This window comes from Notolepis coatsorum, assembly GCF_963971535.1.
Source record: "Notolepis coatsorum genome assembly, chromosome: 1".
Classification (NCBI taxonomy): Eukaryota; Metazoa; Chordata; class Actinopteri; order Aulopiformes; family Paralepididae; genus Notolepis; species Notolepis coatsorum.
This window is the reverse complement of record NC_140165.1, coordinates 192,846,670-192,871,863: the sequence shown is the minus strand read 5'-3', so window position 1 is coordinate 192,871,863 and position 25,194 is coordinate 192,846,670. Positions and strand designations below refer to the sequence as shown.

The following is a 25,194-nucleotide window of genomic DNA, read 5'->3' as shown; positions in this document are numbered from 1 at the left end:
TAGGCTTGAGTAAATTGTAATGAACCAAAGGAGAATATCAATTCTATTTAAATTTGTTTTTATCTTTGACTGTGAATAACACCATGCTAAAATTGACCAGACCTGAAAGATCTAAGCAAATGAATAAAGGGAAGATGATTAAACAGAAGGTTTTGTAGATACAGTACTGAATTCTGCCATCTTTTTTATAATGTAAATTTCTCCACAATTTTTCATCATATTGCAACACCGTTTTTTGCAAGACGTTCACAGAAAGGTCGAGAAACTAACTGCGTTCTGTTTTATGGCAATAACGTTCAGGTTTGTGGGAGATAATCCCAAAAAATAAGAGAAATAAAAAAGTAAATCCAGAAGTCAGATGATTGACAGGGGCTGGTGTGAGCTGGGTAGGGTAGTTTTTCGAAATTTGAAAGCCCTGAGTCTCTTCCTTCAAAAGACTACACTCACTTTTGGATGTGCCACTTCCTCCTGTCAATATGCGCCGGTTTCCGACTCAATGCCCTGAGATTTCTATAATATTATATTTCACTAATAACAGTTAAAATAATTGGTAAACAAACGTAATGCTAAAAATATACACTTTTACTGTATATCTCGGGCTTAAGAGGTTAACCCTGTGAGGCCCAAATTAAAAAGACATTAGCAACTTCAGAGGCCAGAGGGTGGGACATATAAACACATTTACTATCAAATAGCATTGTGAGGCTGAACAACAGGACCAATTGACTATACATGTGCTTAAAGGGGAACTATCTTATAAATGGCCTTTTTCAGTGTTTACCATTGTTTCTTAGCTATGTGGACTTATATTAATTGGATAGAATCTATGTCTCTAATTCTCATATTGGCGCATTCTTCCAATTCTCCTCTCACAATATTCACCCTCACTGAACTGAGTCATCTGAAAATGTGCATATCTGTGATATCAGAGATTTCTCAGCTGCATAATAATGTGGCAGTTGATGTGGCAGTTGGCACCAGGCCACACAGTGGTTGGAGCCCAGCCTCAAAACGGCTTAAGATATTGAGGTAGAAAAATGCGGTTTTTGAGTGCTTGATTAGAAATACAAAACAATGGATTTTTTATTTATTTTTTTAAACCTAGGTGTTCCATAGACTCACAGGAATTGTGTAAAAGTGCCCAAATAGTGAAAGAAATAGTAAAATAGTTCCCCTTTAACATTTTTTAAATAAACATAATTTTTTTTTTTTAAATGGCTAAAAGTGATTTTGTAATTTTGCAACTGTGGGTCTCACAGGGTACTTTTAACCCTGTGAGGCCCAAATAAAAAAGACATTAGCAACTTCAGAGGCCAGATGGTGAGACCTATAAACGCATGAAGGGTGCCGTGACTGAAAAAAAAGGTTGAGAAACGCTGGTATATGGTGTGGCTCTTTGTGGTACCACAGTAATTTTTGTGGCTCTTAGTCTCTGACTGGTTGGCCACCCCTGGGCTAGGTGACTGCTTGGTTTGACTGGCCGCCGAGCCATACTGTACAGGGACGTGCACAGGACTTTAGAGGGGCTGAAAAGGGCACTACACTTGTGTGTATATATTAACCGAGCGCGCATAGCGCACGAGGGCGATTTTCAAGGGCCCTTTCCGGGCGGGGAGCCCCCTTTTTATGCTTTTTGGGGGGTTTTGGTGATCAAATATTGAATATTGAACTATAATAATCAGTGCAGGAGCTCACTTATCCTTGAAAGACACTTTTATCACTGACTTAAAAGGCCCATACATCTCCATAAATGTTCAGGGGGGAGGGAATAAGTGCTTACCCTACAGACCCCAAGAAGTGCTGTATATTCTGTATTGTTTAATATAAATGCATTTTTTATTCCAATCCCGCTTTTGTATTTGAGATTCCCAAATCCCATCGAACTTGACTTCTTCGTGTCCCTCAATGAGTGTAATACCAGCATTCAACAGTGGTTTCTATCATCATCATCATCACCACCCACGCTATGCATAAAATATATAGGTCCGCGGAGAGGCACGCTGAGGAGGCCGTGCAAACTGCAATGGAATATGGGGCATCTCTCTCTCTTTACCTAATATTTTGATTATATCCTGACATTTTTCAGTTGGAAGGGCAGTCTATATTTTCCTTTTTTTTTCAAAAAGGGCACTTTTTTGATGAGGCTCAAAAAGGCAGGTGCTCAGGCACCCCTTGGCCTCTATGTGTGCACGTGCCTGATACTGTACATGTTGACTGCTTAGTTTGACTGGCCGCCGAGCCATACTGTACATGGTGACTGCTTGGCTTAAATAAATAAAAAAAAAAAAAATTATATTATTATTATTATTTTTGTTTTTATAACTTTTCTTTTTGGCATCCTCTGTTATTTTACCCACGCGACGCCACTGCTATCCCTCCCTGCTCTGTGTTTCCATCTATCTCAACCTTGCTAGGGGCTTAGTCTCTCCAGCCATGTCTGTCTGTGACACAGTAGAACATAATGTGACCAGCAACAGCAGCAGATACACGAGGACACTGAAGGCTTCAGCCATGGCAGAGCAGAAGGGTCCACTCCTCTATTCCTCTCACAGACCAGACCACCAATAGGAACACAGTACCTAAACTAGACAGACTGTTGTGTGCTTGCTGACCCGTTGGCATCTCCACTGTGTAAATAACTAGGGATAAAACGTCATGGTATAAAACGTGTTCTATGTCTGTACTATTGAACAGGAGGGTTTCACGGTGGTGCAAGTTGACAGGCACAAATAAAGCAGCAAGAGGAAAGGCAGAGAGCTTGCAGTCTTTGTTAATCCCAGAGGACATCAGGAGTACACTTTAAAGAATATACTATGTAAGAATATACTATGTATATCACTGAGCACAGAGTGGCAGCTCCATAGTGGCGACTAGCGGCCTCCAGGCTCCACAACAGGGGGCAGCGACTGCTGCCAGACATTGACCTAGGACTAATAGGAACCCAAGGAGGACAATAACACTACCTTAGGCATACTGCACCGTATGTGACAGTGAATACTGTGAATATATATTTCAGTGCAATACTACACCTACTGAAGACCTCAGTATATTTTTACTGTATTTATTTACTGTATATTTTATTCCATTTTTATTCTATTTTACTCTACTCTTATCCTAGGCAACTTGATTTGATTTGTTTTATTATTCTAATTCGTGACCTGTTCTGTCTAAATGTTTAAATGATGTGATTATTGAAAGAGTTTATGAAAATAAATTCCTAGGTGTAATAATAGACCATAAAATCTGTTGGAAACCTCACATAAAACATGTCCAATCTAAACTCTCACGAAGCATTTCAGTCATGAGTAAAGTAAAGCACATTCTGGATAGAAAATCACTCTACATTCTCGACTGTTCACTAGTTTTACCACATTTAAATTACTGTGCTGAAGTCTGTTGTTTTTCATTGCTTCTCATTGTGACTCGTTGGTGTACCGGCAGCGTGCAGCGCGACAATCAGAATAAGAAATAATCTGGCTAGATTGACCCACGTCATATGCAGTCAAGCCCAGGGTTTCCGTTAGAATTTTTTTTGCCGGTCTGAGTGTCCGGTAGATTTCAATCTACCGGACAAATGGGATCAATTCCGGTCAGAGTTTATTGAGCTTAAAAACAATTGATAGGCCTATATAAAGAATGACATCCTCAAGGAATTTATAATATTTTAACTTAAAACTAGGCTACTTTTGGTATATACAGTCATTAATATATTCCAAATAAAATAAGTCCCTCGAGACTTCGTGCTGCTGCCGACTTGAGGTGTCGGTGGGCAGTCTGCCCGACATTAATAAACAGCAGTCTGTTATAATCACATTTTTATGAGCTAACGAATTCCGTTATATTGGACATTTGTATTAATTATATCAAGCGAAGAACTGATAAATTTGGCAGAGAGAGACGGCAACATTATCGTGGGTTTGCGTGATGTATATCTCCACCTCCCAACGACTTGGTGCTGCTGGATTTGCGAGAGCGTGCAGCTGCAGAGCCGCAGAGAGCGGTGTTTTCAGGTCCGGTCTGGGGACTGCTCAGCAGCGCCCCCCACCCAACAGTTGAATTGCCAATGGCTGAATTGGAGTATTGCACTGTGCGGGCACAGCCTTGTGGCTTCTGTGGCTCTGCAGCTGCATGCACTCGCAAATCCAGCACTAAGCTCCCGCTGACAACATCGTTGTCATTATTAGACCTGCTTGGTGAAGCAACGATGAAACAAATGTAACTATTTAATATGCCAAACTTATTTTTCTATTTTTAAATTAAAATTTCTTTATTTCATTTGATTGTTCCCGACATAATGCTATATGCCCCGACCAGATCCATGACTCCGTTGTGATACAGAATAATTAGAATAGTAAGTGACTATCTTTTTTTACCAGCTGTAGATCAATGCCGGTACGTGTGCTGGGAGCGCACCGTTTAGGTTTGAAAGTTTGTGTGTCTGAAACGCTATGTGATACTGTACAGTACAGTTTACACAGCACAGTACATGTTCTGTATACTATTGCACTAAATAGTAACACTTGTTATGCAAATATGCAACTTGTTTGTTGAAATGTTAATAAATGGGAGCTTCCTCAAACAGCCTTTCAAACACACGCTCGCCATGGACGGTCGCAAATCTCCTCCAGCAAGAACTCCAGCAACAACTATAACCAACACGGAAAACCAACAAGGTTTTTCATACATTTCATCATCTTCCTACTATGGATTACAGATTACTTTAATTCATCAAGAAAGCTAAACCAAACGGATAAAAGAGAAATCGGAAGAGAAAGCGGTAGACACAATGACTTTTACCTCCTCGACGGCTCGGAGCAGAAACATCTGGCCATTGGAACCGCAGCTATCCACGGGTTCCTAACGGCAAATCCGGAGCGGAAGAAAATGCCCCCAGCAGGTAAACTAGATCGAAGGACGATAATCATCCTTTATCTACTCCTTGCGGGAGATATTAAATTAAACCCGGGCCCGACTACACGACTACAACAGAAAGTGATGAATCAGAGGCTCCCACAAATAGTGACGGCTACCGTCGCGATCAACAATAATGACAACAACATCCTTTTCAACGACACCAACATCCTAACACCGGCATCGGGTGCATACATTCCACCCGTCACCGGAGCAGTGATGACTGCCGTCGCGATCAACAACGACAACATCATCCTTTTCAACAACATTTACATTTACATTTAGTCATTTAGCTGACGCTTTTATCCAAAGCGACTTACAAGTTCTGTACGACAAGCCATCAGGAAGGGCACAACTCTATCAGCTGAGCAACAATGTTCATCAAAGTGTTGAGTGCTACAGTGTAGGTTAGTTTATTAGGACAAGTGCATGACAGTACGGTTAGTTAGGGTTAGATTTTTTTTTTTTTATTGTTTTTTTTTTTTTATTCAGATAATGGTTGAAGAAGTGCGTCTTTAGTCGACGGCGAAAGATTGGACGTGATTCGGCTGTCCTAACTGGGGTGGGTAGTTCATTCCACCATTGTGGGGCAAGGACTGAGAATAGGCGACTTCTCTTTGATGACCCTCCCGGAGCTTGGATAGGAGTAGGTCTGAGGCGGCCAGAAGATGCAGAGCGTAGGGGTCTTGAGGGTGTGTAGTTAGAGACCATTGACCGGAGGTAGGCGGGAGCGGTTCCCTTTGCCGCACGGTATGCTAGGTCGAGGGCCTTGAAGCGGATTCGTGCAGCAATGGGGAGCCAGTGCAGGTCCCTAAGAAGTGGGGTGACATGGGCCGACTTCGGTAGGTTTGAGATCAGGCGGGCCGCTGCGTTCTGAATGAGTTGAAGAGGCTTAGTGGCAGTGGCCGGGAGGCCAGCGAGCAGTGCATTGCAGTAGTCGAGGCGGGAGATGACTGTTGATTGGACGAGGAGTTGGGTGGCTTCTTTTGTCAGGAAGGGGCGGATCCTTCTGACGTTGCTCAGGAGGAATCGGCAGGTTCTGGTCGTCGCTGCGATGTGAGCAGAGAAGTTCAACTGGTCGTCGAGGACAACACCAAGGTTCTTGGCGGTCGGGGACGCAGTCACAGCTGCATTCTCGACTGTGATTGAAAGGTCGGTTAGGGGGGAGGATTTGGCCAGCAGGTGGAGCAATTCTGTTTTGCTTAGGTTCAGTTTGAGGTGGTTGGACGTCATCCAGGCTGAGATGTCGGACAGACAGGCCGAGATCCGCTCAGAGACGTGGATATCTGAGGGAGGGAAGGAGAGGAAGAGTTGAGTATCGTCGGCATAACAATGGTAGGAGAAGCCATGAGACGTGATAATGTTACCCAGTGATTTAGTGTAGAGGGAGAAGAGAAGGGGTCCTAAAACCGAGCCCTGGGGGACACCCGTCCGCAGGGGGCGGGTGGCCGACAGGGTCCCTCTCCATGACACTTGGTAGGAGCGGTCATTGAGGTATGATGACAGCCATGTCAGCGCAGAGCCAGCCACTCCCATTCCTGCGAGGGCCGCAAGGAGGATCTGGTGGTTGACTGTGTCGAAGGCTGCAGATAGATCTAGGAGAATCAGGACAGAGGAGAGGCCTTTCGCTTTTGCTAAGTGAAGTGCCTCTGTGACCGCAATGAGGGCTGTCTCTGTGGAGTGACCAGTCCTGAAGCCTGACTGATTAGGGTCTAGGAGGTAATTCTGTAAGAGATAAGCAGTAAGTTGGTTGGATACAGCACGTTCAAGTGTTTTAGAAAGGAAGGAGAGAAGAGAGACAGGACGGTAGTTGCCTATGACGGTAGGGTTCAGGGTTGGTTTTTTTATGAGCGGCGTGACTCTGGCTTGTTTTAGGGAGGTGGGGACCACCCCCGAGTTGAGTGAGGAGTTGATGGTTGCAGTTAGGAATGGGAGGATGTCTGGTGCTATGGTCTGGAGGAGTGGGGAGGGTAGCTGGTCCAGCTGGCAAGTAGTCGGACGGTTCGACGTTACCAGTGTCAGGGTCTCTGCTTCTGTAATGGGAGAGAAAGATGACAGAGTGAAGGATGAGGTTCTCGATTCAGCATTTGGAATGGGTGGGGGTTGGGAGAAGGAGCTGCGGATGTTCTCCACTTTTTCCTCAAAGAAGATCGCAAAGTCTTCGGCAGAGAAAGATGAGGGAGGGGGGGTGGGGGGGGAGTGAGGAGGGAGGACATGGTAGCATGCAGTTTGCGAAGATTCTTGGCAGAGGCCTCGATCCTATGGTGGAAGAAAGAAGCTTTGGCATTAGTGATGGTTTTGGAGAATGTTAACAAGAGGTTGTGATATGTGTCGATGTCAGCAGTGAGGCGTGACTTTCTATACTTCCTTTCAGCTGCTCTCAGGACCTGTCTTTGTTCTCTCACTGGATCTGTCAGCCATTGACTGGGTGGGGAACGGCGGGCAGGTTTCTCAACGAGGGGACAGAGCTTGTTGAAGGAGGTTGCAAGGGCTGAAAGGAGGGTGGAGGTTGCCATCTCTGTGGAGAGAGCAGAGAAGGTGTCACTCAAAGGTAGAGCGGATAGTATGTCAGAGGAGAGGGTGGAGGGGGATAGGGAGGGCAGGTTGCGTCTGAGTGAGACTGTTTGAGTTGGGGTGAAGACCTTTCGGTTAAGCATGAGAGTTAGTGAGAAGGATATGAAGGAATGGTCAGATACATGTAGGGGAGTTACCGTGGTGTTAATGATGCTGGAGTTACGGGAAAATATGAGATCCAAGGAGTTGCCTGCTTTGTGGGTGGGAGGCATGGCAGTGGGAGTCAGGTCAAACGATTGTAGGAGGGAGACTACTATGACTGACTAGATGAGTCAGGCAGGTTGAAGTCGCCCAATAGAAGGAGGGGTACCATCTTCCGGTAAGGAGCTAAGAAGCATGTCCAGCTCATCTGTGAAGTGATCGAGTGTACCTGGAGGGCGGTAGAGTGTAACAATGGTGAGATTGAAAGGATTAGAGACAGATACTGCATGATATTCGAGAGAGGAGAGTGACAGTTCTGGGAGTGGTGTTACGTTTGTAGCCCATGAAGGAGATGTCATGAGGCCAGTGCCTCCACCCCGTCTGGAAGGTCGAGGTGTGTGAGTGAAGTTATAGTTTGTAGATAATGCAACAACAACAACAACAGTGTCAACCCCGGACCCAGCCACGTCAGGACCACCGTCAGGACGCGAACCCAGACGCGACGACTGGGTCTGGCACTACAGGATGCAACGATGGCTTCGGGTGCCTACTTTCCACCAGATGCCGGAGCAATCAACACACCCGGCGCTGCCGCAGAGGAACACACGGGAGGACGAGACGTCTCCACAGCAGGGAGCCGGCGGGATGGAATAAACACATCTCCTGGCCCCTGCCCCCTCCCCACGGAATTCCACCACCAGGCGGAATCAACACAGCCAGCAGATGAGCATGACAAAGAATCTCACCCACCCCCCCCCTCCCACACACGGACCAAATAATAACAACACAGCCCCACCCCCCTCCCGTCGCGGGACACCCACCTTGATCAAAGGATCCCCCACCCCCCCTCCGGACATCACAGAGCCCCCCCCCCCTTCCCACAGAAGAAAAACCCTACCTTTATCTCAATGATATTGACAACACAGCAAACTAAAACGGACTACATATTTTTCATCTTAATGTAAATAGCCTCAGGCACAAACTGGCAGAAATAAGACAACATTTCAGTAGCGGTAAGGTAAACATACTATGTTTCTCAGAAACTAAACTGGACTCATCAGTAACAGATCCGGACATTTAATTAGAGAACTATTCTTTAGTCCGCAATGACAGGAACAGGCATGGAGGAGGTGTCTGTATGTACATCCATAAAGACACCAAATTTATTAACCGTACAGACCTAGATCATGAGGCTATTGAAACTGTTTTTGTAGAAATTCTATTTGAAAGGGCTAAATCTGTTCTAGTCGGCACAATTTACAGACCGCCAGACCAAAATGGCTTTTATGATGTGTTGGATGCGTGCTTAGCTGGAGCTGAGGATACAGAAATGATTCTTATTGGGGATTGGAACACGGATATGCAACAAAAAGATGCACCCGTCTTCAAATCCTACAATAGGTTTTGTGATCTGCACGGCCTCAGCCAACTAATCACACAACCCACACGTGTGTGTGAGTCAACTCAGACTACCATTGACCTCATCCTGACCTCTGACAAGTCCAAGATCGCCAATAAAGGGGTTATAGCATGCAGGTTAAGTGATCATTATATGATATTCTGTACGCGCAAAAAGCTAAAACAAAAGGCTGGCTGTCACAAAACAGTCACATCTAGAGACCTCAAAACCTACTCTAGCGAGGCCTTTAACCTTGAACTGGAGGGTCTGGACTGGTCAGATGAGCTCAATGGTACACTGGTTGAAGAAACATGGCTTGGCTTCAAAACCAAATTTTCAACGATACTAAACAACATGGCCCCCCTAAGAACCACCAGGGTAAAAGATCGCGCGGAGCCGTGGATGCACGCTGAAATACTGACCGCTATGAAAACCAGAGACAAAAAATGCTCTGAGTTTCGTAAACGTCAGTCAAAGCTTACCATAAGCACGAGCAGTGAACTCCAAGCCCACGTGACTGAACTCAACTGGAAAGAAACAGACTAAGAAATGATGTAAACTCCATGATCAAAACAGCAAAAAAGAATTTCATCAATGACAAAACCGAGGAAAACAAAAACAAACCATGTGAACTTTGGAAATTACTCAATAACCAACTAGGCTGCAGTAAAAAACTTAAAACCAGATTCTCAAACATAAACATAAAGACGGACAACACGCTCATCACAGAAAAGCTGGATGTAGCCAATTACTTAAATAGTTTCTTCACAAACATAGCCACAACACTGGTAAACAAACTACCCTCCCACTCAGGGCATTATGGGGTAGAACACATAGTAGCATACTACAAGAACCTAGGGGTCCACAAAGACGACTTCAAACTGGAAATGGTAACAACAGATGAGGTACTCAAAAAACTGAGCGCCCTCCAACCTAACAAGGCCACTGGCCATGACAACATCCCCTCCAAATTCCTCAGAGACTCAGCAGCCGCCATCACCCCAGTCATCACACACATAATAAACCTCTCCATAAAACAGGGACACGCCCCCAAGGACTTCAAAATTGCGAGAGTGACCCCTCTGCACAAAAAAGGCAGTAAATTAGACCCAGGCAACTACCGCCCTGTTTCTATCCTTACCTCCATCTCGAAAGTCATGGAAAAAATTGTATACGAACAGGTCGAAAAATACCTTGCGGAAAAAAATCTAATCTACGAATTCCAATCTGGCTTCAGAACATCCCACTCCACTGACACATGCCTTCTCTATTTAAACGACCACATCAAACAAAAGGTGGACGCGGGCAAATACTGCGGCATGGTCATGCTGGACCTACAAAAGGCCTTCGACACTGTCAATCACACCATTCTGATTGACAAGCTAAAAGCAATTGGTTTTGATTGTCTATCAGTGAGCTGGATGCAATCCTACCTGGAGGGGAGAGAGCAGATGGTGGAGGTAAACGGTACCCTATCCCCCCCCCTCACAGTAAGCTGTGGTGTTCCACAAGGAAGCATACTAGGTCCGCTACTGTTCCTAATTTATGCAAATGACATGTCGTCAGCTTGTGACTGCAACTTGTTCCTGTTTGCGGACGACTCAGCCCTGCTGGTCTCTGACAAGAACAAGTTACAGGTTGAAAAAACCCTCAGCTCAGAACTAGGCAAAATCTGCATATGGCTCGCTGATAACAAACTATCATTACACATGGGCAAAACAGAGTCCATTCTCTTCGGTTCAAATAACAAACTCAGCAAGACCGACGGCTTCTCAGTTACAGTGGGTGACAATATTGTCACAAGGAAAGAAGATATTACCTACCTGGGTTCCATCCTAGAGGCAAATCTTTCCTGTGACAAAATGGCATCCAATGTAATAAAAAAAGTCAACCAACGAACTCGATTCTTGTACCGGATCTCCTCACTGGTAAACAAGAATACCCTGAAGACTCTAGCAGGAGCACTCATTCAAGGGTACTACGACTATGCTTGCACCTCATGGTACCAAAGCACCTCAAAGGCGCTAAAAACAAAATTACAAACATCTCAAAACAAACTGGTCAGACTACTGCTTGACCTTACTCCTAGAACCCACCTCACCCCTGCCCACTTTGACAACCTAGGATGGCTTAGAGTAGACGACAGAGTACAGCAACTTGCAATGGGCCTGGTCTACAAGATACACTACACGACCAAGGTACCCATGTACATGTCAAAATACTTCCCAAAGGTCAGTGAATACCACGATCACAACACCAGAGGGAGCTCCACAAATCATGTTAAACCCAGATTCGGCTCAAACAAGGGACTAAACACGTTTCGCAATTATGCCACATCAATGTGGAACGCCCTACCCAAAGTTGTAAAGGAATGTGAATCACTACCCACTTTCAAAAACACTCTCAAAAAACACCTAAGGGAGACTGCAACTCGAAACTGGCCCCTGTAAATGTCCGAACACAACCCCCTCCAATGTACAGTAAATTACCAAGTATGGTCTTGTCAATAATCCAATGTACAGTTTTGTTTGTACAGTTGTACAGTGTCGCCCACCCACCCCTCCTACCCAACCCCCCCTCTCCTCCCCCCCCCCCCCCCCCCCCCCAACCACCTCCAATGTACAGTCCCCCCCCACCCCCACCTACCCAATCCAATGTACAGTTTCTACGTCAAATGTATATACTTTTTTTTCTGGACTCTTTTTGTATCACAAACAGTACTGTAATTGCAAATCTGATATGTCATAAATGTATAGATGTAGCAGTTCTGTCTATCTGTATGTCATATATGTTACAATGAATTGAAAATGGGGGACCCTGATGTAAACAAGACAAAAGTCTTTCTCTGGTCTGCATCCCCTTAACAATTGTATGTATTGAGCTGTACTGTACCCATTCTGCAATCTGTTAATAAAGTTTTCAATCAATCAATCAATCAACCATCTCTTTCCCGACAATCCCCTCTGTGCACGAACCCTTACATATGGTAATTAAACATTAAAACACCTGCGGCTTATAGTCCAGTGCGGCTTATATATGTACACATCATTCAATTTAGCTGCTGCGGCTTATAGTCAGGTGCGGCTTATAGTGCGAAAAGTACGGTATATATATATTTTTTTCTTTTTTATGTTTTAAAATAGTACACTCATTTGAGTAGTGGAAAAGGGGTAGGATTAAATAAGTGTATACTTCTTCCTACTCCTTTTCGAACATGTAGATTGAGTTGTGTTTTGCTTTTGTTATTGTTTGTTTGTATTCATTGCATGTTCGAAATAAAGATTTCAAATCAAATCAAAAATGTTTAAATGTTGAGCGATTTGCAGTGTCAAATTTCCCACGGGATAATAAAAGTATTTCTATTCTATATACTATTCTCGAGACACAGAACATGTTGGTAAGTTTTATGTCTGATTAGCACATGTCCTCCTCACAACAGAATGATATGATTCAGGTTGAAAATTGGTGAAGTGGAGCTTTAACACATTGAGTGCCACGCCCCTTTGACCATATATGGCCGTTCCGTGCCAGCGCTGAAGTCAATGGGAGGTCGTGGAAATTTGCGAAGGCTTAACCTATATCTTAAATTATGGCTATGTGTCTAAAACACCCCTCGCTTATCAATGACTTGCTTGCAGTCAACATGTACGAAACAGATTGTTTTTTCATTGGTACATTTCCGTTTCATACCGTTTTGAATACGAGTATAGTTTTGGAGAGTTCTAGTAATTCCAGAGAAATTCCGTGATAATAGCTCTTTAGTGGAATACACAAAACACCTTGTAATTTTTCGGCTGATTTATGAATCGTTTTCAAATAAACGCTAGATTATTATAGTATATGTGTACTTATGCACGCTAGAGAAGCGGGCTGAAAAATCTATTATCCATGACCTGGTCAGCGCTAACGTCATACACGCACACACACACAGACACGCTGCGATGGCTAAGAAAAAAACATAACCCAATACTGGTAAAATAGAGTCCTTACCTCACATCAGATGTTCTGCAAAAAGATTAATCCAATTCCTGATCGCCATTCCAAATATTGATCGCGTTTAATGATCCAACGTTATAGTCCGAAACACATAATCGACGCTGCTCTGAGGGTCCTCAGTCAATCTGGTAACACGATACTGCTTGCCAGAGATGGGAAAACCCCAGACCGGACTTTTTTTCTGGTGCACATGGCCACCCAATCCAATCCAATGATGTGCATTACCATCCGGGAGACGATAGGCGGTGGTATTTGCCCTTTTCGAGCTCAGACCCATTCACAATGATAACGTCAGGCTGGATGGATGAAAAATGTATGGATATCGCTAATAATAATCTCGTCGTTGGCACTCAGTGTTAAAGGAATAGTTCTGATATTTGAAACTCTAGCCCTATTTTACTTACTTGGCTCAGGGGTGACAAGCTGCTGACATCACTTAGTAACGTGTCTCAGGGCCAACATTCCTTTAACCTCTTAACTGGCACCGACCCGGCCCTGGGACACTTTGAGGACGCTTTGCCCACCGGCGCGTCACGCCACTTTGGCGACCTCTAGTGGGTCGGGTGTGCATATTTTTTAATACAATATATATAGAATTAAAGCCCTATTTGTTGCCTGTCGATTGCAAAATCCATTCAGCGCTTCACGAGTTACATGCCAATATGTGAGGCGTGCGCCAAAGTAATAATAATAATAATAATAATAATAACTTTATTTGTATAGCACTTTTCATACAGAGGTTGCAGTTCAAAGTGCTTCACAACAGTAAAAAATACAGGCATAAGCGAGCATAAAAAGATAGACAGGTAGAATCACAGTGTTTCACATTAGGATCTAGCATCCCAATAGGCTCTCCGCTTACAGTTTTCAGTAACACAAATAGTAAAAATATTTTAAAATGATTCAGTTTAAAAATAGTAAAAAAATTATAAAATAGAACGGACATAAAAAATACAGGCATGAGCGAGCATAGCAAGGTATGGCAAATCACAGTGTTTCACATTAGGATCTAGCATCCTAATAGGCTCTCTATTCAGTAATACTCCTGTAATTCCCAACATACTTCCCAGTACATATTGCTGTAACTTTAGTGATATTAGATCACAGGGACACGAACCCACACTGTAACTTTAGTGATACTAGATCACAGGGACTCGAACCCACACTGTAACTTTAGTGATACTAGATCACAGGGACTCGAACCCACACTGTAACTTTAGTGATACTAGATCACAGGGACTCGAACCCACACTGTAACTTTAGTGATACTAGATCACAGGGACTCAAACCCACACTGTAACTTTAGTGATACTAGATCACAGGGACTCGAACCCACACTGTAACTTTAGTGATATTAGATCACAGGGACTCGAACCCATACTAAGTAGTGGGACCTATTGCATGAACAAATAATCACAGTGTTTCACATTTAGATCTAGCAAATAATAAAAATAGTTTAAAATGATTCAGTTTAAAAATAGTCATCAGTAAGAAGTAAAAAGTGCAATAACCGACACATGAATTTGATAGGCAGTGTATAAGTGTAGGCAGGGTAAGAATAGTGCAGGTAAATACAAGTTGTGTCAGGATATCCCTGATGTTTCCTCTTGCCACTAGGTGGTAGCAGATATCTATCAGTGAAATGCCTGAGCAAAGAGATAGGTTTTAAGCTGTCTTTTAAAGATGTCTAGCGAGTTGGCTTCCCTGATGTTTTGGGGTAGTTTGTTCCATAGTTTTGGGGCATAGTTGATAAAGGCTGCATTACCGATCCTCTTTTGACTGCTTCTGGGAGCCTCTAGTAGTCCAGCAGCTGATGATCGCAGTGTTCTTGCTGGTGTGTAATTTATTAGAGTGTTGGCGATGTAGCTAGGTCCCTGTCCATTTAGAGCTTTGTATGTAAGGAGAAGGACCTTAAAGTCAATTCTAAATGTTACAGGAAGCCAGTGTAAAGCAGCTAAGACTGGACTAATGTGTACACGGCAGACTATTTTTTTTCGATTACCACCCGCGACTCCCGAGGCTGTTTGATTGATTGAAAAGTTTATTAACAGATTGCAGAATGGGTACAGTACAGTACACTGTACACTGTACATTGGAATACTGACAAAGCCATACTTGGTCATTTACTGTACAACTGGGTTAGGACATTTGTAGGGGCCAGTTTTGAATTGCAGTCTCCCGTAGGTGTTCTTTCAGAGTGTTTTTGAAAGTGGGTAGTGATTCACATTCCTTTACAGCTTTGGGTAGGCTAGACTGAGGCTCTAGCTCAGTCAATCATTTGGCGATCTCGAAAATGATTGGACAGGGTTGTAACCAGAGCATGTGAGCGGCGCGGAGCGGCCGAGAAATCCGCTCTTCGCTCTAGACGGCTTAGTTCCGCTCTCATTCGCTCATGTTGATCCCGCCCCCACGCCGCTCAGCGCTCAACTTCATTTGGCATCAAGCGCTCCCCGCTCCACCCCGCTCAGCAGAAAGAAATTACAGGGGGGGAAATAAAAGAAAGTGCTGTTTTCCTGAAATTGGCTAATTAAACACATCGGATTTCCTGAAGGCCTTCGTTTCAGACCGCAGCAACATGCAGCAACATGCGGTCTGAAATGAAGGCCTTCAGGAAATCAGATTTTTTTTGGAGCATGCGTAAATTAGCTTGATTTCGTTATACAGACCCAGTTTAAATGTATCAACCGAAGTATGGTATATTTTTTATTTACCACTGCACCAGCGGGCACCATGCCGCAACCAACGTTCAACGCCAGTGACAGAAGAACCACAAAAAAATAAACTAATTATGCACAGCCCTCGGGGCATATACCTTGTATTATCCGTTTAGCTAATTGAATTACACTGTAGTCCTATACCTTTTTGCATACTGTTAATAAAGTATTAAATCAATCAATCAATCAATCGGAGGTAGAACATATCACTGACAGGGCAGCATAAGACAGATACAAAATTACGAATATGACATTCTTTAAAAGACGTCGGAGCCTCAGAGGAGGCCGTAATAGGCCTATGAGGCCTTGGCTAAGCCACTGAAGACAATTAATGCAACAGGCTTGTTATCAAACGAACTCAGGAAATCACATAGCTAATATGCCTATGAAAATAAAAATATAACTCGACATAACCGTCTACAAAGTGTCTCACAGTAAAACACAAAGTTTCCTATAGCCTTTGAAAAGCTTGAATACAATCAACCAATATAAAAGTGCTGTTGGATATAGGCTACATTTATATAAATGTATAAAATCTAAAACAGAATGCTACATTGTTATGTATGAAATTAAAAATAATAATAGCATCGCTGCAATGCTGCTAACTTTGGGCCATTAACTTTAGGCAGACCGATTATTGCATTTTGCAATAAAGTAGGCTATAGGCTATTTGTTTTTGTCACTTTGTGCATTTTAAACAAAATAAAACAATGCTCATGTCTTGTGCCTATATCTGCCATGCAGTGCCACTGCCTACGGCTACAGTATCTTTGAGTTCACTTTCAAGAACACGAGTTTAGCCAATGTCTGAGGCTTCAAACTCATGCAGTGATTTCTTGACATCAAACCGGCAGCTGAAAACACCCGCTCTGCTCCACTGGGAATACTGAACACTTTGCGGGCAACTTTAGTCAGGCGTGGAAAGGACTTGGAGTTTTTTTTCCAAAATTCAATGACATCTTTGACATCGTCAGGGTTTGATCTTGGGGACGAGAGGTAGGTTTCAACTTCATTTTTCGCATTGCCTCCTCCCGTGGGCTGCTTCTCTGAGAAGTATGATCCAAACATACGAGGCCTCTTGATTTCTTCGGGCGCGTCAGACTCTCCGCCGTCGGGTTGACCTGCTGCCTCTCCAGCTGCGGTCATTTCCTCCGTTTCTTTGACGAGGAGGTCACGTATTTCTCCAAGTTTGTTGCAAACCAACTCATCACGGATTACCCACTCCGTTTTGAAACGAGGATCTAACATTGACGCGAAGAGGAGGTGTTTATCATCATAGTACATTCTGAAGCGAGTGGACACGTTATTGGACAGTGTTTCCGCGAAAGAAGCTATTCCCAATGGAAGGGCAGCATTGTTGTTGACAAGCAGGGATTTGAGCTCGCCTACAGCAGGGAGAATCATGCCCAAATTTCCAAGCTCCCGTTGCATGTTGTCTGTGAGGTCAGCCAGCAGTGACAATACATCAACAAGGTGAGTGAGCCGATGCACGTCATTAAGTGTGAGAATAGCGGCAATAGTTTTAAGTTTGCTCTGCCACAATGCATCTTTTTTTAACAACTTTAGGACAGACTCCACCATGCGCAGCTGTCTGCTCCATCGTGTCGGGCAAGCAGCGGTGGGTCGTACACCCAGAGAGTCAGTTTCCTCCGTGTTCAGACAACTCTTACGCACACTTTTCACTAGCTTTCCCACTTTAACTAGCAGGCGATTGATATCATCATGCTCGTTAACTGCGTCTTTGATAGCTAACTGAAGCAGATGAATTGGGCATCGCAGGTGTAAACTTGATACAGTGAAGTACTGGTTTACCATAGCCTCTACATTATTAGTAACCGCGTCCACTTGGTTTTGCGAGAGCGCAGGTTCCTCCTCCGCAATTTCCTCCCCTTCCTCCACTTCATCATCATCATCATAATCATCTTTCTCCTCTTCTCCTTCAGCGTCAGGGAGGATGTTAAATGCCTTGACCATGTTGCTGGCACTGTCACCACACGAATCACGCGTTGATGAATGTTCCAATTTTTCAGCACACTTTCGTACTTTTGATAAATGCGATCTGCAGTGTGAGACCCTGTTATGTGCTCACAGCTTAATAGAACGTGTGGCCCTTGAACGTCCCGTCGATAAAACTTGCCACAATAGCAAGGAAACTGTGGCCTCTTCCATTTGTCCAAATATCAGATGCAAGAACGAACCCTTCACCCATTCCCATGAGATCTCGTAGTTTGACTTCCATCTCTTGTATGGCATTTGGCATAAGTGTGTCCCCGACAGTACTGTAGCAGGGCGGGGTGTAACCTGGTTGGGCCATGCCCAGGGGCGTCGTTCTGGTATGGCAAGGTATGGCACTCGCCATACCTTGGCAAATAGTTTTTTTTAAATAAATTGAATTTTTTAAATTTTTATTACAATTTTTTATGTTGATTTAGAATTCGAATGTCAACATTATGAACGAAGCTTCGAACTATTCGGTACAGCCCTAGCATGTTTTGATATTGTCAATGATCTCACTTTTACTAGGTGACTTTTACTGTGACTAACTGAAATATGCCCAAAAAAAAAAGGAAAATGGACATAGGGACGTTTTTTTTATCAAAGGGCAGCAGAGACAAGTGATACAGGGACACAGGTAAGGTCTTACAATGGCTTAGTGATTATAACAGTGCAGTTCAGCATTCAGTAACCCATACTTTTTGTGAATGTGTTTTTGATACTACATTCTGTTGAACACACACCTCAAAACCGTACCTAAGGAAAATTGGCTCAATTGCAAGAAAAGTAATAGATAGTTATGATATTACATTCTGCATAATTCGTATGCAAAATATTGTGGTTCCCTGCTTTAGTCTGTTGACAAATTTCTATACTAAAAATGCTTGTGTAGTCCTGTGTCATACCTAAATGTCATATAACTGAATTGTATAGAAACAACTCACCAAAAGTGACTATTGCACAACTGATTTAACAAAAAAAATCCACCAAGCCCTCAGCCCCCCCTCCCCCCCTCCCTCCCTCCTCGCCATACTTTGCCTTTTACTGAAACGACGCCACTGGCCATGCCGGCAAAATGTCGCATTCCTTCACGTTCTCCTTTACTTAGGGGTTCGTAATCCATGGATATCATTTAAAAAAAACGCTTCATCCAGCTCCCTTTTTCTTTCACGTGTCACGTTTGGTCCCTTTTTTGCAGTCAGGAAATTGTGCAGTTGCTCACTCTGTTTATCTTTTTGTTGCTGCTGCGCCTGGGCATCTAAAACAAATAAATGCATGCTTTATATTAGGTCTACATTAAGCTGTAATAAGGCTACCAATTTCAAAATGGCTAATAATGACAACAAACCTTTGGATTTCTTCTCATTATGTTTGCGAAATATGTGGTCATGCTTCCTCCCAATGTGTCTCTTAAGATTCCAAGAAGAATCTTTTCCGAAGGTAACATACTCTGCACATTCCGTCTCTGCACCATCATCGTTAGTGGTTTTCACGATACATTGGAACTTTCTCTCTGTTACTTTTTTATAATACTCAGCAAACACAGCCATGCTTTCACGTTGTGGGATTTCTTTTAAGCACAATTCTGTTTACAGGTGCATTGTGGACCGGTGCCTACTGGTCTGGGAGGGACCGAGCATGCTATGATTTTGCGTGCAGTGCCGTGTGCACTGAGCGGCTTGGATCGGCTTGGAGCGGAGGAGAGCTCTCGCTCCGGAAGTCGCTCTGACCCATTTTAAAACCCACTCCGCGCTCACTTCAAAACCACCCGCTCCACTCGTCGCTCCGCTCCACTCGTCGCTCCGCTCACATGCTCTGGTTGTAACAATGAGTGTGGCTTTCCAATGATACCCCACGTGGGGATCTGCGAATCAGGGATCTAGGTGAAAAATCACGAGTGAAAACAGGAAGAGAAACAACCGCAGAATGCATTGGAGTCAATGAGAAAACTGAAACGGCAGAGCCGTTTTTTAAACCAAAATCGCTCCTAGACTACTACAGAAAAACGTGAGTAACAAGTTTTCTACAACTTAAGTTCAGACCTATGTTACTCTATTTCATTAGCACCGAAAGTGAATTTTTTTTATTGTATCAGAAACTTCTGAATGTATCTTTCAAAGAGACCAGGCTCATGCATGTGCTATAAGTATAAAGTATAAAGATCCCTTTGTTTGCAAAAAAAAGTATGCAGTCCTCAAGTTTCAAAATGGCCACTTTTCTGGGCACCAGTTAAGAGATTAAGAGATAGCAGGAGACAGACCCAGAGAGAGAGAGAGATACAGTCTTCACGTTCAGTCGACAGAGAGAGAGATAGACAGCCGTTGCTAGGTGACGAGACAGCCATTGCCTAGGGGATGGGACGGGTATGATAACAAATTATAAAAGACAGTGGTAGATCGCTCAATGATCTAGTCGAGTCTGAACATCGAAGACAGAGCACACGGTGGTAAGGCGACAGGGCAATCCCCCTGCTGGAGTGCAGAGCAGGGGGAGGAAAGGGAATGGAGCACATGGCCAATGAGAGCGAGACAGACCGATGGATATTTTCTTAGCTTTCCTTATACCTCTAAAGACTTTCAATTAGTTTCATTCTGTACGAGAACCTTTGTTTATGCAAATAAACATCCTTCTGATATGAGACGATGACTCCAGTACATTTTTGTCCGGATGCATTAACGGGGGAGAGACAGTGTTTCAGCCAGTCAGTCTGTGGGAGGACAGAATTCCACCGAACAAGGGCCTCAACAATACTAAATAAACACAACGCAGATACTTCACGGAAGGCTGATAATCAATGAAAGGCTGAAAACACGATTATCTAACACCTCGTTGTTTGTAAATCAACAAAAAAGGTGAAATGTGTCATCAGTATATCAGTATGCACCCAAAATATAACAAAAATCCCTTTTGAAAAAAGATGTGTGAGATGTGTGTGCACATAGCAACCGTTGTCTCATCCAATATGGAGGACAAATGGGTATTACAAACATTCTGTGAAAGGCTTCTATTGAATATTTTCACCTTACTGCAGAAATATGAACAGCTAACAGCCTATAGTTTAACCCAGAACACAAATATTTACAAATACCACTGTGTTAATGTGATGTTAAAAACTCTCAAGAGTTTTCAGAAAACCCACCGGGTCTGCTTCCTGGTTGGTGATGTCATTAGTGATTTCAGACCGGGAGCCAAGGGAACTCAGGTAGCTCCTCCTCTTCAAACCATCTCTGGACGAGGACTGGTCTCTGTAGCGAATACCTGCACACAGATACACACGTCAATGTGAGTACGGTATTCCGATAGGGCATACAGACCCACATCTGCACTTTTGTTTTTACAGTTAAATGTTCTCATATTTTATATTCAGATTAAATTGTATTGCCTATATTTTTCTACCATTACCCTGCCCATACCTGTACCTCCCCTCCTATGATGCCCGAATTTCCCCAAGGGGATCAATAAAGGAATATCTTATCTTAACACATCACGTATATATACGTGTTTTGGCGCCATGTTTAAAGCGCCAACCATGTACTGTATATATACGTGGCAAGGCTGTTTTGGCTTTTATTCCATTTTTATTTATTTTTTTTTATCTTTTTCCCCCTCCATTTTCCTCCGATTTTCTCCCATCCCAATGTTAGTCGTATGCCAATTCCCAATCCCTTCCTGGTCGCTGCGCACTTACCCCCCACAGTCAGATCATCTGGGAGAGTGGAGGCTATCACGTGCTTCCTCCGACACACGTCCAGCCAATCAACCGCTTCTTTTCACCTGGCAGCGCGGATCCTCCCTGAGAGGGCGTAGCGTGTGGAAGGATCACACTATCCCACTCAGGTCCTATCCGCGCTTAGCAGGCGCCCCGACCGAACTGTAGGAGTCGCTGTTTACAACGACCCGGACCCACCCCGCCAGCTTCTCCCACCCTCTAATACAACCAATTGTATTAGCTGGTGACAAGCTGGTGACAACTAGTGGTCTGCAAGGGCCTTGAAATAAAGCCAGAGCCCTGCCCGAGCCCGCGAACTTCAGGCCCTGCCCGAAAATAAGCCTGACTGTAAATAATATTTTAAGCCCTAGCCCGCGTGAAAACCAGAAAAAAAAATTATTATTATTATTAAAATATAATTTTTTTTGTATTTGTTTTAAATATTCTAAACACTTTATATATTAACTTAATAAATAAACAAAAACGAAAATGTCCAATAGGTCTGCCTAAATAACGCATATCACGCTGAAAACTAAGAAGCATTTATGCCTCCCTCCCAGTGCTCGCTTATAGAGCAGCCTCGTAAAACGTATTGAAGGCTATAGAATCTTCTTTGACACACACACACACACGACACACAATAGCCTACTCAGTCACTATACAAACAGAAATCAGATTTCGAGCAGAGCAACATATGAAAAGCACAACAAAACAGGTAGCGAGTCCGACCCAGCAAATAATAAACATCACTCACCACGACGTCAGCAACGCGTTGAACAACTTTAACAAAACTTCTCCAACTGGCTACATACATCCAAGTACAAATAAAACGTTCGCCAACTGGCTATATTCCAACACAACCAATCGAGTTGTCCCCGGCCTGAGTTCTCCCTGCGCGCTGCGGTAATTACATCCAAATGTTTCTCTGATGACAGCTTGGCGCAAAAGAGAAAGCGAATCTTAAAGGAAAACGAAGGTTATCCTATAACCCTAGTTATATGAAAAAATAAATAAAATAAAACGAAATAAAAAAATAAAAAAACTGCGGTGCCCGGGCCCGGCCGAGCCTGAATTATTTATTAAAAAAAAGCCCTACCCAGCCCGAACCCGCCGGGCCGGGCCGGGCCCCGTTGGGCCTGGACAAGGTTGCAGTGCACTAGTGACAACCCCGGAGCTGTGAGCTGGATTCGAACAGGCGAATCCAGCTCACAGCATCGGGGTTTGGTGACGAACGCAATCTCCGCTATACCACCTAACCGCTCTGCTTTTATTCCATTTTAATATCCTACTCAATGTCACCGAGCGGCACTGCAGATTTACCCTACTCTTGGAATTCGGAAAAGTGCATTACCGGCCAGATCCTCGTAGGGGCGCTGTCTCGATAATGCAGTGTTCCTTGTTACAGACCAGTGTTTATTTTTTATTTTTATTATGAATGGACTTTTCTGTTAGCCTAAACTTAAGCTATGCGTGTAGCCGATCGCCTAGAATAGTTTTTGGGACGCTGAATTCAGTGTGCAGTAAAGGGATATAGCATCAGCCAATGGACATATGGATCTACCAGATCGATAACTGGGAAATCCTTTTTGCAGTCCAACCGGCCACAGGTAAGAGCGATTTGACGTCAATTTCAGCTTGGTCGGGCCTTGCTTTGATGAATGAGGCTACTGAGGCTAATGCCGTTATTGGTAATCAATAATCAGAAACAACGTCCCCCGCCCCCCCCCCCCCTTTCATGCATTCATGGTGGACCATGATACCGACAATATTAGTAGGATAGACTATTTCTTCATTGACTCCAAATTAATACCGAAAATAACATCCGTTAAATATCATCCCATTGTCATCTGACCACGCGCCTCTTACGTTAGATATCCAACTCACCTCACTACCACGTTACTCATCCCCATGGAGACTTAACTCTCTGCTCCTATCAGACGACAAGTTTAACAAATTCATCTTAGAAGCAATAGATAACTATATCACACTTAATCGAAGTGAGAAAGACCCAATCTCTCACTCACTTATGTGGGAATCAATGAAAGCCTATCTAAGAGGTCAAATAATATCCTTCTCTACTCATCTAAAAAGACAGGACCTCTCCAATGCCCTTTGGAGGCCAACCCCGAGATTTCCCGGGTTAACTCACCATGCTCTGGGCGCCAAGACCCGAGATATCTCAGGTTTTAATCGATATTTCTTTTATTAGCTATATCCATTCATTTTTCATCCATCCAGCCTGACGTTATTATTGGGAATGGGTCTGAGCTCGCAACGGGCAAATACGGCCGTCTAACGTCTCCCGGATGGTATTGCACATCATTGGAATCCCTCTGGCTGGGGCTGTGCATCGATCTAAGAGGTCCGGTCCAGGTTTTACTTCTCGGGCATGCAGTATCGTTATAACACATTGACTGGGGACACTCGGAGCAGCGTGGATTATGTGTTTTGGATATATAACGTTGGATCAATAAACATGATCAATATTTGGAATGGCGATCAGGAATTGGATTCATCTTTTGCAGGACATCAGATGTGAGGTAAGGACTTTATGTTACGAATCTTGGGTTAATCAGATGTTCCTTTCACCGCCATCGGAGGGTGTGTGTGTGTGAGGTTTGCGCCGACCAAAGTACAGAGAAGCGATTTTTCAGACCCTGCTTCTGTTCGCCCATGATGACACATATAATATCGATAATCTAGCGTTTATTTGAAAACGATTCATAAATCAAGCGACAAATGGCACGATTTCTAACTAAATACATTGAAGCTCGATTTGTTTATTGAGATGAGACAGAACGCATGTTGCCTGGAAGCAACTCATTGACAATCACCGTGTTATTTAGATCTATTGCTATTATATTTTATATATTTTAAGCACTCGCAAATAAGTCGTACATAGGATAAAGCACTGGCACTGAAGGGCCTTCAGCGCCCTCTGCTGTTGGTGCCGGAAGTGTTAAGAACCTAGACCAGCAAATCGCCTCATCCCCCTCTCCCAACCTACTTAACAGATGTATAACCCTACAGACTGAATTCGATCTGATAACCACAGAGGCAGAACACCTCCTCTTGCGTTCACGCGCCACATATTATGAACACTGGGACAAAGCTGGTCGGCTCTTAGCTCATCAACTTCGACGTCAAGCAGCCTCAAATATCATTCCTTAAATCAAAGACTCAACAGGAGTACTACATACTGTTCCAACAGCTATTAACACTTTCTGTGCCATTCACTGATTTACACGTTTCTGACGCCCGACCGCTGAGTGCAAATCATGTGTTAAAGGAAAACTCCAACATTTTGGAAAATTTGCTTATTTAACATCTTCCCTGGAGTTAGACAAGAAGATACATACCTTTTTTGTCTCTGTGCGTGCATTTAGCTTTGGGAACAGTCGCTCGGTTAGCGTAGCTTAGCTTCATCACTGGAAGTGAGGGAGGACAGTAGCCTGACGTTCCCTACAGGTTTGTTGATATTCTCATTCCTTCAAAGGATCCGAACCGATTGAAGTTTATGGATACCATGACTTAAAATCCTCTTACCTTGACGATTAAAAGCCTCCCCAATTTAGAAAACAGTAATCCAATGGCTGGTATTGATAATATAATACTAACTGCTGCACGCTCGGAGCTAACCGGAGCTAACACAGAACAGGATGGTAAAGCAAATATAATGACTTCCTTTCTGGGGTTTTCAAAATAAAAGTGCAATGTTTATAGCAGCGGAAAATGTTTATTTTGTACATTATCTA

At 43.6% G+C, this 25,194-nt stretch overlaps 1 protein-coding gene across 3 annotated transcripts in view; it reads right to left on the bottom strand.

The window, feature by feature from the left end:
* Window positions 1-25,194, bottom strand: part of LOC311241494 (nesprin-2-like) — a 292,203-nt gene that overhangs the window by 85,873 nt on the left and 181,136 nt on the right. For all 3 annotated transcript variants that reach the window (XM_084330341.1, XM_084330343.1, XM_084330342.1), the window contains exon 9: window positions 20,870-20,988. In XM_084330341.1, coding sequence (XP_084186467.1) covers window positions 20,870-20,988 — 119 coding nt within the window. The remainder of the gene's footprint in view (window positions 1-20,869; window positions 20,989-25,194) is intronic.